The 15,649-nt window shown below is 34.9% G+C and overlaps 1 protein-coding gene across 4 annotated transcripts in view; it reads right to left on the bottom strand.

Annotated features, from left to right (window-relative positions):
- The window catches only part of SLCO1A2 (solute carrier organic anion transporter family member 1A2), a 101,128-nt gene that overhangs the window by 742 nt on the left and 84,737 nt on the right, over nucleotides 1-15,649 (bottom strand). For 3 of the 4 annotated variants that reach the window (XM_007127992.3, XM_007127993.1, XM_055085156.1), the window contains 3 exons: nucleotides 12,311-12,483; nucleotides 6,312-6,376; nucleotides 5,608-5,725 (listed from right to left, as the gene is read on the bottom strand). In XM_007127992.3, coding sequence (XP_007128054.1) covers nucleotides 5,608-5,725; nucleotides 6,312-6,376; nucleotides 12,311-12,483 — 356 coding nt within the window. The remainder of the gene's footprint in view (nucleotides 1-5,607; nucleotides 5,726-6,311; nucleotides 6,377-12,310; nucleotides 12,484-15,649) is intronic. The other variant, XM_055085155.1, reaches the window with a different exon arrangement.

Raw genomic sequence — 15,649 nt, forward strand, 5'->3', positions numbered from 1 at the left:
CACGAACCCGTGTCCCCTGCATCGGCAGGCGGACTCTCAACCACTGCGCCACCAGGGAAGCTCTGTTACTGTTTTTATTTTATCTTTTTACATTGAATAGACTCCTCAACTTAAATTCAATACTGACAGGGATAGCAGTTTTATTTCAATATTTAGTAAGGATGCTTCCAAAGAATCACCACTAATTATAATATTTACTCCTGTGTTTTCTTAGATGATCTTAATTGGGTTAAGGAAGTTTCTTTCTCCTCTTCTGAGTTTGCTCAGAGTTTTAGTTGTGAATTTGTAAAATATCACTAAATCATTTTTCTGTATGTAATTAGCAGAATATCCAAGATCATTATTATAATTCTATAACAAACTCTATTTGTTAGTTTTTATACCTTATTGGATTCAATTTGATAATTTTTTGCATGTATTTTACAAATAAAATCAGCTTATACTTTTTTGCTTATACTGAACTTGTCTAATGTCAATATCAAGGTTGCACTAGCTTTGTAAAATGAATTGGGAAATTTTCCCTCTTTTTCCGTTTCTAGGAATAACTTGTATAATGCAGGAATCATCAGTTCATTGAAGGTTTGTAATACTTGCCTTAAAAGCTTCTGGACTTGATGTCTTTGGAAGATGAGAATTTTTGACTGATTCAAATTTTTTAAATGGCTATGAAAATATTCATGTTTTCTATATATTTATAGTAAAATTTGATAATATTAATCTAGAAAACTATTTAACATGTTTCCAAATTATTATGTATAAAATTCCTAAGTATCTGTACTTACATTTCCTTTTTAGTTCCTAATAGTGTTTATTTGTGCCTCTTCTCTTTCTTTACTTGCCTTGCCAGATTATTGTTATTATTATATTTCAATCTTTTAGAAAACACAGTTTTTTGGGGGTTACCTCTACGGTGTGTAGTCTACTTATTAATTTCTGCTTCTTATATTCATTTTCTACTTCTAAAATTTTCTTTTATTAGGAAACATTTCAAGAATGCAGGAAAAAAAGAGTTCAGCATATTTGTACTCACCATCCAGGTTTTTTAAATGATTAAATTTTGCCATTTTTGTTTCAGACCAGGTTAAAAGAAAATATTTAATTCCTGTGATCCTACTACATTCTAACCCATCCCAGGTGTAACACTATGTTGAATTTTATGGATTTCCTAGTTTATTTTTATAGCTTTAAAAAGTATGCATGTATCCACTTGTAATTTATACAATTATTGTATATATTTTTACATTTTAAATAATTGGCATAATACTATATTTTTATTTTGAAAGTTTTTCTATCAGCCCACCATTTTAAAACTAGGCTCATACAAGTAGTTCTACATCATTTATTTTTAACTGTTGAACAACATTGTGATGTATGAACACGAAAGCAACTCTTCTGCCCCTTTCCTGTTTACCCATTTCTGTCCCCCTCTAACTTTAAAACCCTAATTATAGGAATGAAATCACGAAATAATTGAAACTAACTCCTGACTTAACGCTTTCTTTAACGCACACCATGCTTTGCCTAGCCTGTTGATTCTTTTCCTAGTTAAAAAGAAGTAAGAGTGAAGAATTAAATAGTTAAAGAATGGTTAGCTCTCTGCTCCCAACAGCTCTCTTAGCAATCCTGCAGGCAGATCATTCAGGCAAGGTAACATCCGAAGAGTCAGCCAGTCTGCACTCGGTGGGAATGATGCAGAACCCAATCTCCTGCCTCCATGATTCACTGAGATTCTTCCCACACTCACTCCCCCCCCCCCCCCCCCGCCGCTTAAAACTTTTTCCTTTAAAAACTGTCATGGCTAAGCAGAATCTTCGGAGTTGGTCTCTGGACACGAGTCCACCTTCTCCCCAGATTGGCAGCTTTTCTGACTAAAGCACCTTTCCTTTCTACTGACACTGCCTCTCAGTGTATTGGCTTTTGAGGGGTGAGCAGCCGAATCTGAGTTCGGTAGCAAACACAACACGGCTTATTATCCATTTTCCTGTGGGACGCTTTTGTTCAAATTTTTTTTAATATCAACAAAACTGCAACAAACCTTTGTTGCCATGTCTCCTTGTGCATGTGAGCAAGAGTTTCTCTAAAATATGTGTAAGCATCTTAGAGGACGCAGCTTAGTAAATATTGCCCAAAGGTTCTTTTCAATAGTTTTTATTCACCGCCATCAGTGTATGAGAGTTCCGGGTGCTTCCAATTTGTGTTCTATCATTCTTCACTGTCTACGGTGTTTTCTGTTGCAAACTTTTGAAAAAATTTTATATGTAGTCACATTTGCCAATTTCTTGCTCTCTGGTTTGTGTTTTTGTTTCAACCCAAACCCAAAGCAATAAGAATCATAAAGATATTAGGATCTATGGTTGTTGATGACCTATCTGCTATTGGTCTAATTGTTATTTCTTTATAAGCCACATGTTTATTTCTCTGGGTAGTGTTTATGTTTTTTCTTTATCTTGAGCATTTGTAATTTCACTCTGGTATGTCTATTTAATTTATTCCATTAGGCATTTGAAGTGCACTTTTGATCTGAAAATGTATGTCTCTATTAAATTCTAACGAATTCTAAGCCATTAGTTCTTTATCTCTGCCATTTCCTCTATTCTCTGTTCTAGAAAATTTCTGAGATATATCCTTTAATTGCTAATTGGTCTTTAACATTACTTATGTAGTTCATTTTTGTTGAATCAGTTCAAATCATTGATTTACATTCAGATAAATTCTTCTGTACTCTCTTCCATTTCACCAATTCTTATCTTATGTTGACTTGAAATTTATTATGTATTTAGGATTCTTTTTATTTCAATGCTATCCATTTAATCTCTAATATTTCCAGGAGTTCTTTTTGATATTCTTATCTCTGCTAGAATTTTTTCATAATTTCTTATTCATTTTTAATGAATGAATTTATTATTTTTAAACCTATCGAGCTGGTTAAACATACTTATTTTAAAGTCTTTGTCGATTCTTACATTAGATTAAATTTCATCTGGAATAAAGTCATGTTTCAATTGGTAGTTTATGTGCTTGTCTTTCTTACTGTTGGATTTATTCGTGTATTTTAACATTTCAGTTTACAAGCTCTTCTTGAGTATTTTCTTGTTGTTCTTTGTTTATTTTGGTTTTCTTTGCTGTTCTGTTTCTCTGTATTTACTCCTCCAAATTTGATCATTTTCCCTTTGCTTTTCCCAGTCCCCCAGGTTCTTAGGCCTTTCCTAGTTCTTTTCATAGTGATACTGGGAATAATCACAGAGGGAGCAGATCACTTGGTCTACTTCTTGGGTGTATCTGTATCTTATTCCCTCCTTAGTATCACAGCAATAACGTGCAAAAGGGTTTCTTTTTAAATCTCTTTTACAATGAGGTTTGCATTATTTTCCTATGGTTGCTGTTAGTTGGGTTAAAAAAAATCACTATATATCTACTAATAGATAATTTTTGCACAATTGGATGGTTCAATCTTCTATATTCTCACTAATTTTTCATCTGTATTTTATATTCATTTGTTGTAGAAGTGTGTTGAAATTTTCCACGCTAATTGTAGATTTCTTATTGTAATTTTGTGAATTTTTGTTTTATATATTTGAGTTTATGTTGACAGATTTATATGGGTTCATGATTGTTATATATTTTTGGTGAAGTGCCTTTTTTATTATTAAGTAATACCCTTCTTTAATTCTATTAATTCTTTTCACTTTAAATTCTACTTTGTCTTACAGTCATTAATATAACCACAGAAGCTTGATTTAATATTTGTCTGGTACATTTTCTGACCTTTACCTTCAACCTTTTTTGCGTTATATTTTTAGGCTATCTCTTGTAAACAACATGTAGCTGGAATTTGGAAAACTTCAATATGAAAGGCATTATCTTTTAAGAAGCAAGTTCAATTGGTTTACATTTATTGCAAAACCTGGTATATTTAGGCTTTATTTTCAATTATTTTGTGTGTTTTTATTTTCCTATGCCTTACTTCCAACAAATTTTCCTTAATCCTTCCCCCGCTTTTCATTAGATGGTAATAAATGTAAGTGATCATCCGTACATTTTGGGCCAATTTTTAAGTTAATCAGTATTTCTGTTCTCAAGAACTGTAAAAGAGTCCTAGATCTTACCTGGATTTTAAGCTAACAAGTTAGCCTGCCATAGCTGCATGGAAACTGGCAGAAGATACAAGCCTCCTTGGTCAGAGACAAAGGACTTTTTTACAGCAATCAGCACAAGCTTCATGTTCAGGTTAGTTTTCACCCCCCAAGCCCCGAAGTGGGGACACAGGAGACCTAGGTGGATGTTGTGCACACACTGGGTTCGGGTCACAGCTAAGCAATCCTGAGTTTAGGAAATCCCTATCATTTAAATGGGTTGCAAGCAAATCTGCCAACATTTGCCCCAGAGGGAGATGTTACCTTTATCATCCTGGACAGAAAACTCTGCTCCAGAGGGAAAGACCATTTTTATCTTCCAAGGTCACTTACTGTTCAAACATCTTTGAAAAGATAGTTCAGAACAAAAGTCTCTGCTGACAAGATATGCCAAAATTCAAGGAACCCATGAAGAATTGTCCATCAACATGTAACTCTTGTTTCTACATTGTATTAGTTTCTGAATAATTTTCTCATGAGTACACTTCCTTGGTCACTCTAATTCACCTGACTCACAGAGGATGGTACCAAATATAATAATTTTGTCTGAAATAGCATTTAATCAGAGCTACTATCAACAGGAATCAAAGCAGCAGGATGAGGCCAACCTACACTAGGGATCCTTAGCTTTCCTCAGTTGTGATGCAAACCCATTACATGCACAGTATGCATCTGTGCCCACCTCCATATTACCCCTGTGGAACTTTAGGGGAAAGGGGAACTGATGAAAACATGAATCGCATTCTGTCTGCTCTCTTCACAGTTCTTGACATATATCCTTTTACTGATCAAGAGAAGACCTTAGACTATTTTAAATAATGTTAAATCATTTTTAGAAAATGAGTTTTCTTACTGCCCCATAAGGAGAAATTAATATAAATTTAAACAAAATCCAGGTCCCCAAATGGAAAAGAATGTGAAAATAAAAAGAGAAAAATGGAAGAGTTTTGTTAAAAAACAGGTTAATATTATCATATGAGGTTTGTTCAAAATCAGGTCTGTTACTAAAAAAAAAAATAAAGCTTTAAGAGACATGAAGAATATTGTGTCAGTGAAATTTAATAAGGGAGAAAAAATAGTATTTTAGAGAACAGAAGTGGATAGTGAAAGGAAGTAAGGATTTAACCTAGTAAGATGTTGAAATGATGTAGGATTAAACGGGGATACTTGAGAGTAATATAATTTAGATAGGTAGCTTTTGTACAGCCATGACCTTCAACAATATATTGATTGCAACCAATTTAAGGAACAAGCTTTTGAAAGCCACCCATGCTTGTATTTATCAAGTACTTTGAAAATATTGAGGAAATAAAATTCTAGTATATAAATAAGAATTGGAGATACAGTACCACTATCTATTCTGGAAACAAAGGCAAAAGTAATCTAGTCCCTTGACAAAGAAAATGTTAGATATGAATGGTACCATTTTACACACTGTCTATGCTTAGAAAGCAATTTAAAAAATTATCTTTACCTGAAGTTGGTGGAATCATATATCCTACATGCCCCTGACTCACCACATTTCAAAGTACCCCAGTGTAAACATGTGGAGTCCACTAAAGCTCCAAAATATATAGGTGCGGGAATTCCAGCTACAATTAAAAGGGAGAAAGAAGAATCCATTAGCAAGGTAAGAATCCATTAGCAAGGTAAGAAGATACATTGTTTTGTTTGGAAACATTTTAACTTTATTAGTAGAACAAATAAAGTTTAACAAAATATACATCTATTGCTTTAAATTTTACTTTTAGAAACTGGAAGTTACTTTTACTGTAAAGTTTTTAGATTATAAAAAATAATCTGAAGGATAAATGCAAAATAAAAATCATCAGTAGAGAAAAACACTGAATTAATGATTCTTGACATTTTTTTTCTGCAATGTTTTGGGCCAATCACATGCGCATTATACTTTAACAAAGCATTTCCTGTTCCTTTGCTTTTCAAATTGCATTGATGAAAAGCAACTGATGAAAAGTAGAATTAAGGTCAGATAGGTCTTTTTCAAATAAAAAAGAGAAGTTCTCTATTTCTTTTTGTTCTTCCTTCTCACACTGATTACAAAGTGCTATTTTCAAGCAGAAGGGATATTTGCTAGACTGTTACTCTGAGGGAGTGATTTCATCTACTTAGTATTTAATAGTGGTCTGATGTGATGTTGGGAAAAATAACTATTTTTACCTAATACCCTTGTGCAAAATGCATGTAATCCCACACCAAGAGACTTCTCTTCAGGCTTGATACACCTAAAAAATAAATGAATTCATAAATTTTAAAAGTAGACATTTAAAATCTACCACAGTTTCTTAAAAGAACTGTTTGTATGCTAGTAACATACTGAGCCTTAGAAAATTTTCCTGCCTGCTCAGGTCTTGGTTATTCAAGGCCTGATCATCCAGTTCATAACCTTCACAGGAGCCCCACCTCTGGTCCTTGGCATTTTATCCATCACTTTTTGCTCATTCATTTCTATCATAAAGTTATCAAGGAAGAAAATTTTCATATCAGTTGATTTCTACCCCAGTATCCTCTTCTTGAATAGTATTTCTTGATTCTGATGGTTAAAACTTTAGCCTAAAACAAGAACAATGCAACCCTAGGTATATTTAAATTATCTCTATTAACAAAATACAGAAAAGCCAAGAATTTTAAAAAATAAATGTAAGGAGAAAAGAAAGCCAGAATAAAAATTTTCAAAGGAAAGTGATGAAAAAAATCCAAAGCAAACATATGTTAAGTGACTTGGTATCTTTTCAAGAGTGGCACAGATTCCTCCATTCTCTCCAGAAATTCCCTGATGTTTTCACTGTTGCCTGAAATTCCTATGAGTAGAAATGAAGACTATAATTCCCCAGTGGCACTTTTTGTGCTCCACTCACTTCAGCATCAGCATGGCTACCTGCTCCAAGAATTCACTTGGAGAGTTCCTCTGTATTCCCTTCCCTTCGTTGATTAACTCAAAGCTGAGAAAATGAAAGCAGCTTTCTTCACAAAAGGACGTAGTACATTTTTAGCAAAAACATCATATTACTGGCAATTTTCTTGGCATAAGTATTTTACCAATTCAAATAACTCTTCAGCATCATAGACTGAGATACAGTTGATCTGGTCATTATCTATCTAACACGTAGGTTATTTAGACAGCATCAAGGATTTTACTGAGAAGGAAGTAAGAAAAGCCAGGAGACCTAGCATGACCCTCTTGCTCCCACAGTTACCATTTAATACAGAAAATAGGGCATTTAAATTTTACTGAAGAATTTTTCTTTCTCCTCTATTTCTAATATACCACCTTATGATCTCACAAAAGCATGAAATCCTTATGGCTAAGAAACTGTAAACAGTTTAAACTGTTCTCCAAATGCTGTCACTATTTGACATTGATAACAACATTAATTCCTAGAAACCAGAAATAAGAAAGAAAAATGCAAATTATGGGAAAATGCTGAGAGAAATTAAAATAGTTCTTAAAAACTGGCAGAGTAGCATAGATGTTGCATCCCTCTACCATCATGGTAGGAGAACCATGAAGATTCCACAAAAATAGAGAAAAGCATAAGTATATCCATAAAAATCCAGGTGTTAAACTCAACAATGTGATCTTGGCAAGAGCTGGAGGAAGAGAGTAAAGATATGAAGAGAGCTGAGAGCATGATTAAGTATTCATCTTAATAGAAAGTAGATATTATTACTGAAAAGTTTTGAAATTGATAAGTAAAGCAGAAATGTAGCTAAGAATTTCAATAATCAGGCTAGCCATTGGAAAGATATGACTTTTAAAGCAGCAGAAGAAAATCCAATAAATACAATGGAAAGCAAAAAAGAAGTAAAAATTCAAATAAATAGAATATATGAAATAAAGTGGCAAAAGAGCCCTATCACATTAATTACTATAAATATAAGTGGGTTAAACTCACCAATCTGAAATTACAAAATCAGATCTAGCATATTGTCTATTAAGTGAAATAGAAGATTGAAAAGAAAGGGAAGGAAAAAGTTGTAACAGGAAGCAGTGAACCAAAAAAAAGCCAGTACTGCAATTTTAGTAAGAAACAAAATAGAATTGCCTGAAAGAAATGACTAAAAGATAAAGAAGAAAATTAAGTGCTGCTAATAATAGAAGTATAATGATCAAAGACACATTTACATCCTACAATATAGCCTCCAAATATATAAATTAAAAAACTGACAGAATTATAGGAAGAAATACATCAGCAATTTTAAAAGATTTTAACATCCATCTCCAAAAAACTGTTGAATTAACCAGACAAAAAACAAGCATAGATTTACAAAATTTAGATAACACAGTGATTAACTTCAGTCCAAGAAATATGGAAACTGTATATCCAAAATGCAGAAGTTACACTTTCTTTTCAGAAACACATGAAACACTCAAAAATTGAACATGCATTATGCCCCAAAGAAAGCCTCAATATTTCCCCCCCAAACCCCACATCTGTCAGATTATATTCTCTGAACATGAAAATGAAATAACAATAATAAAGGATACCTATAGAAATTTCTCATAGATATGGAAATTATATAACACATAAATAAATTTTGGTTTGGTGGAGCAAACATAAAAGATATTACAAAAGAGTTAGAAGTAAACTTCATGGAAAATACTAGTTCAGATATAACTAAAGCAATACTTGCAAGGAAATGTATGATTTTATTTACATTAATCAAAATGAGAAAATTATCTAAGTGTTAAACTCAAATAGTTGGATAAAGAAAAACAGAGCAAGCCCAAAAGGAAAAAAATTTTAAAATAAATAAAATAAAGAGCAGAATAGATGAAATAAAGATTATCAAAACCAAAAACTGGTTCTTTAAAAAAGAAAAATAAAACAGCCTCTGGCAACAATAATCAAGAAAAAAAATAAAGAAGATGCAATAAACAAAACACAGAAAAAAATGGAAAATCCTTCAGATATATCAGAGAATATCAGAATGATAAAAGAATATTATAAACACCATACACTAACAAGTATACAACTGGTGTAAGCAGATATGGAAAATGTGAATAGACACTAACATTAAATAAATGAAAATAATAACCAAGTATCACTGACCAAATAAGCCCGAAGTACAAATAGTTTTACAGGTGAATTCATAAAACTTTCAACAAACAGATATTTAATGCAAGTTGTTCCAGAAGTTTAAAAATAGAAAATTTATTAATTCATTTTGTGGGCCTAGAAAGATTCCAAAAATACAAACAAAAAAGAATAGAAAATAAAAGGTATGTTTTACTTATCAACATAGATATAATAATTTTAAATAAATTATTATTTAAATCAAATCATATATAAAAATATATTGTGATTAAGTATGGTTTTTCTTAGATATGCAAGCAGTTCAATGTAGAAAAAAACTATCACTTTTTTCCACTACACTAAAAGTACTGAGTTGGAAGATTATATGTAAATTTTTTCCTAGATGAAGAAAAATATATTTGATAGTTTAATACTGATTCTATTATTAAAAACTCAGAAACTAGATGAAAACTCATACTAAAAATCTATAGCAAGCGTCATATTTAATGGAAAAATTTTACATGGTTTCCATTAAAATTAGAAAAGAACAAGAATACTCACTATCACCAAATAGTTTAACACAGTTTTGGAGGTCCAAGATGATGCTGTAAGAAAATTTTTAAAACCTAAGATGTGTAAGGTTTGGAAGTGAAGAGATAAAACTCTCCATATGTGCACATATTTCTACATAGAAAACCTAACAAAATCAACAAGTTATTAGAACAAATAAGAAAAGTTGCTGGATAAAAAATAAACTTTAAAAAATCAACAGCATTCCTCTAAACCAACAATAACCAACAAGAAAATATAAAAGAAAATAACACCATGTTAAATTACAAATAAGTACATGTCCATATATGTATGTTTGGATATATATGGGTACATATATATTTGCAATTGTACATGGTACCATTTTGTGTGTGTATATATATATAATATATATTATATATGTGTGTGTGTGCGTGTGTGTAGTATCTATAAAGGAAATTTTAAATAAATGGAAAAATATTCCATGTTCCCAAATATTTGATGTCAGAGTTTCTCTAATTAATATATAGAATCCATACAATCAAAATTCATATGTGAGTATAAAGATCCATGCATTGATAGCTAAATCAATTTAGGAAGAAAAGAATAAAGGAAGAGTGAAGGTGAAAGTGGTGGGTGGGTGAGGAAGAGCTACTGTATGAGACATTAACATATGCAGTGTCACTGGTATGAGAACAAATAAACTGTGGAACAGAATAAGAATGAAAATGGCCCATGTTATATAAAAACTTTAAATACGATAAAGATGGCACCACAGATCAATGGAAAAAAGACCTCTTATTTGTACTATGATGCTGGGAAAACTATTTATTTTTTGGAGAAAAATAACACTGAATATCTCTCTCCCTTGAGCCACACATAAAGATAGACTTGTGATGACTTAAAGAACTAGGTAAAGCTGTATAGCTGGTAGGATAAAATTTAGGGGAATACTTTTATAAATTAGGAATATGGAAACCCTTGTGAAATGTGACTCCCCAATACACAAACCCTAAGGCAAGAAAATTGTTAGATTTCAGTACAACAAAATTTAGGATTTAATTTCATAAAAATTAGTATGAAAAAATTCAAAGGAAAGATGAGAGACCAGGAAAAGATAATTGTATCAAGTAAACAATATTACATTAATGTCTATAATTCACCAAGAAAAGTATAGGAATTATAATGAAAATGGGCAAAAATAATGAATAAGCATCTTGAAGCAGAAGCATTAATAGCTAGAAAAAAGTTTGAAGAAATTCTTAAACTCATTGAATTAGGAAATCACATATTAAAACATCAGTGAGCTACCATTTTACACTCATTGGAAGAGTCAAAGTCAGAAAGTTCAATAATTCTAAGTGTTGGTGAGGCTATAAGGAAGTAGAAATTCCCATGCACTGATGGTACGAAAAAAACTCTTAAGTACTAGTAGTACTTGGTGAATTTATGTATCCATGTGCCTTTTGAACCAAAACAAATGTATGGCACAACACTATTTGTGTGAATATAAAACACAATCCACAAAAAGCTTAATATTTTACAAAGGAAAATACATATTTAAGAACATATGTCTATCATATTAATATAGATGCCGGTGGTGACAGGAAGTGGGGAATGGAATGAAAAAAATTAAAATAAAGTGAAATAAAACAAGAGGGAAGGGCTTCCCTGGTGGCGCAGTGGTTGAGAGTCCGCCTGAAAATGCAGGGGACACGGGTTCGTGCCCGGGTCCGGGAAGATCCCACATGCCGCGGAGCGGCTGGGCCCGTGAGCCATGGCCGCTGAGCCTGCGCGTCCGGAGCCTGTGCTCCGCAACGGGAGAGGCCACAACAGTGAGAGGCCCGCGTACTGCAAAAAAAAAAAAAAAAAAAGAGGGAAACCTTACCTCACCTAGGATAAACTATGAACTGAGAATTATGATCAACTTAACTCTGCTTCAAGATGAAGAAAAAAGAAAACAATGCACTGTGTTTACTAGGCATGTTTAGAATTGTTTACAAGGCATGAAGCTGCTGTAATTGGAAAAACACATGTAATAAACCTAAGTCTGAATCCTAGCTCTGCAATTTCCTAGTTTCAGTAAGCCCTTCAATGTTTGTGTCTCACAGTAGCCTTATAAGATAGTTGAGCATTCATTATATATCCATTTTTAAATTAAAGATAAAAGGAGCTCAGAAAGATCAATTGACCTGCCTTTTGCCCTGTGGGTAGTAATTGGTGAAACTGAGACTTCCGACAGCTTTAAACTCTGCTGTCCTATAGGTTGAACTATAAGAAATGACAGCTAGGCAACCACTCTACCTAGGAAAATGATCATTTCATATGGTTTACCCTAAAATATAAATGTGTCTCTTCCTGTGTTAAACAATGAGAGGTTCACTAATTTAACTCTAAGAAATAAGGTAGGAAAGATAGGGAGGGAAATACCAACAGATAAACATTTTTATTGCTAACTTTAAAATTTGGTAAAATTCAACAATGCTTAATGGGAAAATCTTAATAAATGGTATATATAGAGCACCAGGTTCTTAGATACTGTGGATTCAAGTGGCTTTCTTAGAAAAAGCTCCCTTAATAACTAACCAGAAATAAAGAAAATAATTCTTGTACCTCAGGAGAACCATATATCCAGGGATGGCAGATAAAGAATAGATGAAACTGCTGAACACTGACAAGATTAAAAAGTACTGGAGCATCATGGAACATTCCTGTCCCTTGTCACATAGCCCAAGAACTGCAGATGAATTTCCTGGTGTTTGAATGCAGCTACAATTTTGGAACACCTGTCAAAAATAATATATTATCCTATTTAAGGAAGGAAAGTTTTGAATACAAATCTCAAATATTTTCTACATTCCCAATTAGGTCACGATAGTTTATTCCCTTTGTTCTCATATCCTTTATAGTGTCTCAGGATTATCTCATGAAACAAAACATAGAAGGGTAGTTTCCGAAAAAGGGTATTTCTTTCTAAATTTGAGTACATTTGCAATAGCTCTGTTGCCTAAAAGTCATGCTTTTTAGAAACACATGCTATTTTGCCACATGCTAAATATGACAAATAAAATTTGTTTCACAATGCTCAGTTGAAATATTTACTTACCAATAAACAAAGTTTTGTTTCAAAAAATATAGTTTATTTCACAAACAGAACAAAGTCAACCCTTTTTGAATTCTTATGTTCCCAGGTTTCAATAAGAATCAAAATTTGGAAGGTGGAGCTTCAAGATGGCGTAAGAGTAAGACGTGGAGATCACCTTCCTCCCCATAAATACATCAGAAATACATTTACATGTGGAACTGCTCCTACAGAACAACTACTGAACGCTGGCAGAAGACCTCAGACCTCCCAAAAGGCAAGTAACTCCCCACGTAGCTGGGTAGGGCAAAAGAAAAAATAAACAGAGACAAAAGAATAGGGACGGGACCTGCACCAGTGGGAGGGAGCTGTGAAGGAGGAAAGGTTTCCACACACTAGAAGCCCCTTCGCGGGCGGAGACTGCGGGGGGGCGGAGGGGGGAGCTTTGGAGCCGCGGAGGAGAGCGCAGTAACAGGGTGTGGAGGGCAAAGCGGAGAGATTCCCGCACAGAGGATCGGCGCCGACCAGCACTCACCAGCTGGAGAGGCTTGTCTTCTCACCCGCCGGGGCGGGCGGGGACTGGGAGCTGAGCCTCGGGCTTTGGTCGGATCCCAGGGAGAGGACTGGGGTTGGCGGCGTGAACACAGCCTGAAGGGGCTAGTGCGCCACAGCTAGCCAGGAGGGAGTCCGGAAAAAAATCTGGAGCTGCCGAAGAGGCAAGAGACTTTTTCTTCCCTCTTTGTTTCCTGGTGCGCGCGGAGAGGGGATTAAGCGCGCCGCTTAAAGGAGCTCCAGGGACGGGCGCGAGCCGCAGCTATCAGTGCGGACCCCAGAGACGGGCATGAGACGCTAAGGCTGCTGCTGCTGCCACCAAGACACCTGTGTGCGAGCACAGGTCACTATCCACGCCGCCCCTCCCGGGAGCCTGTGCAGCCCGCCACTGCCAGGGTCCCGGGATCCAGGGACAACTTCCCCGGGAGAACACACGGCGCGCCTCGGGCTGCTGCAACGTCACGTCACGCCGGCCTCTGACTCCGCAGGCTCGCTCCGCATTCCGTGCCCCTCCCTCCCCCTGGCCTGAGGGAGCCAGAGCCCCCGAATCATCTGATCCTTTAACTCCCTCCTGTCTGAGCGAAGAACAGATGCCCTCAGGCGACCTACACGCAGAGGCAGGTCCAAATCCAAAGCTGTGCGAACAAAGAAGAGAAAGGGAAATCTCTCCCAGCAGCCTCAGGAGCAGCGGATTAAATCTCCACAATCAACTTGATGTACCTGCATCTGTGGAATACCTGAATAGACAACGAATCATCCCAAAATTGAGGAGGTGGACTTTGGGAGCAACGATATATATATATATTTTTTTCCCCTTTTTCTCTTTTGTGAGTGTGTATATGTATGCTTCTGTGTGTGATTTTGTCTGTATAGCTTTGCTTTTACCATTTGTGCTAGGGTTCTGTCTGTCCGGTTTTTTTTTTAAGTATAGTTTTTAGCACTTGTTATCATTGGTGGATTTGGTTTTTGGTTTGGTTGCTCTTTTCTTTCTTTCTTTTTTTTTTTACTTTTTATGACTTAAAAGTTTTTTTTAAGAATTATTTTTCATTTAAATAACTTTATTTTATGTTACTTTATTTTATTTTATCTTCTTTCTTTCTTTCTTTCTTTTTTTCCTCCTTTTTATTCTGAACCATGTGGATGACAGGATCTTGGTGCTCCAGCCAGGTGTCAGGGCTGTGCCTCTGAGGTAGGAGTGCCAAGTTCAGGACACTGGTCCACAAGAGACCTCCCAACTCTACGTAATATCAAACGGTGAAAATCTCCAGGAGATCTCCATGTCAACACCAAGACCCAGCTTCAATGAACAACCAGCAAGCTACAGTGCTGGACACCCTATTTCAAACAACTAGCAGGACAGGAACACAACCCCATCCATTAGCAGAGAGGCTGCCTAAAATCATAATAAGGCCACAGACACCCCAAAACACACCACCAGATGTGTACCTGCCCATCAGAAAAACAAGATCCAGCCTCATCCACCAGAACACAGGCAATATTCCCCTCCACCAGGAACCCTACACAACCCACTGAACAAACCTTAGCCACTGGGGACAGACACAAAAGACCTACAATAACAAATCCAAAAACAATTAAGAAAATGGGAATAGGAACATACACATCAATAATTACCTTAAATGTAAATCGATTAAATGCTCCAACCAAAAGACATAGACTGGCTGAATGGATACAAAAACAAGACCCGTATATAGGCTGTCTACAAGAGACCCACTTCAGATCTAGGGACACATACAGACGGAGTTGTAAATATTTATGCACCCAACATAGGAGCACCTCAATATATAAGGCAAATACTAACAGTCATAACAGGGGAAATCGACAGTAGCACAATCATAGTAGAAGACTTTAACACCCCACTTTCACCAATGGACAGATCATCCAAAATGAAAATGAATAAGGAAACACAAGGTTTAAATGATACATTAAACAAGATGGAGATAATTGATATTTATAGGACATTCCATCCAAAAACAACAGGATACACATACTTCTCAAGTGCTCATGGAACATTCTCCAGGATAGATCATATCTGGGTCACAAATCAAGCCTTGGTAAATTTAAGAAAATTGAAATCATATCAAGTATCTTTTCTGACTACAACACTATGAGACTAGATATCAATTACAGGAAAAAATCTGTAAAAAATACAAACACATGGAGGCTAAACAATACACTACTTAATAACCAAGAGATCACTGAAGAAATCAAAGAGGAAATCAAAAAATACCTAGAAATAAATGACAATGAAAACACAATGACCCAAAACCTATGGGATGCAGCAAAAGCAGTTCTAAGAG

Source organism: Physeter macrocephalus, chromosome 6, assembly GCF_002837175.3.
Source record: "Physeter macrocephalus isolate SW-GA chromosome 6, ASM283717v5, whole genome shotgun sequence".
Classification (NCBI taxonomy): domain Eukaryota; kingdom Metazoa; phylum Chordata; class Mammalia; order Artiodactyla; family Physeteridae; genus Physeter; species Physeter macrocephalus.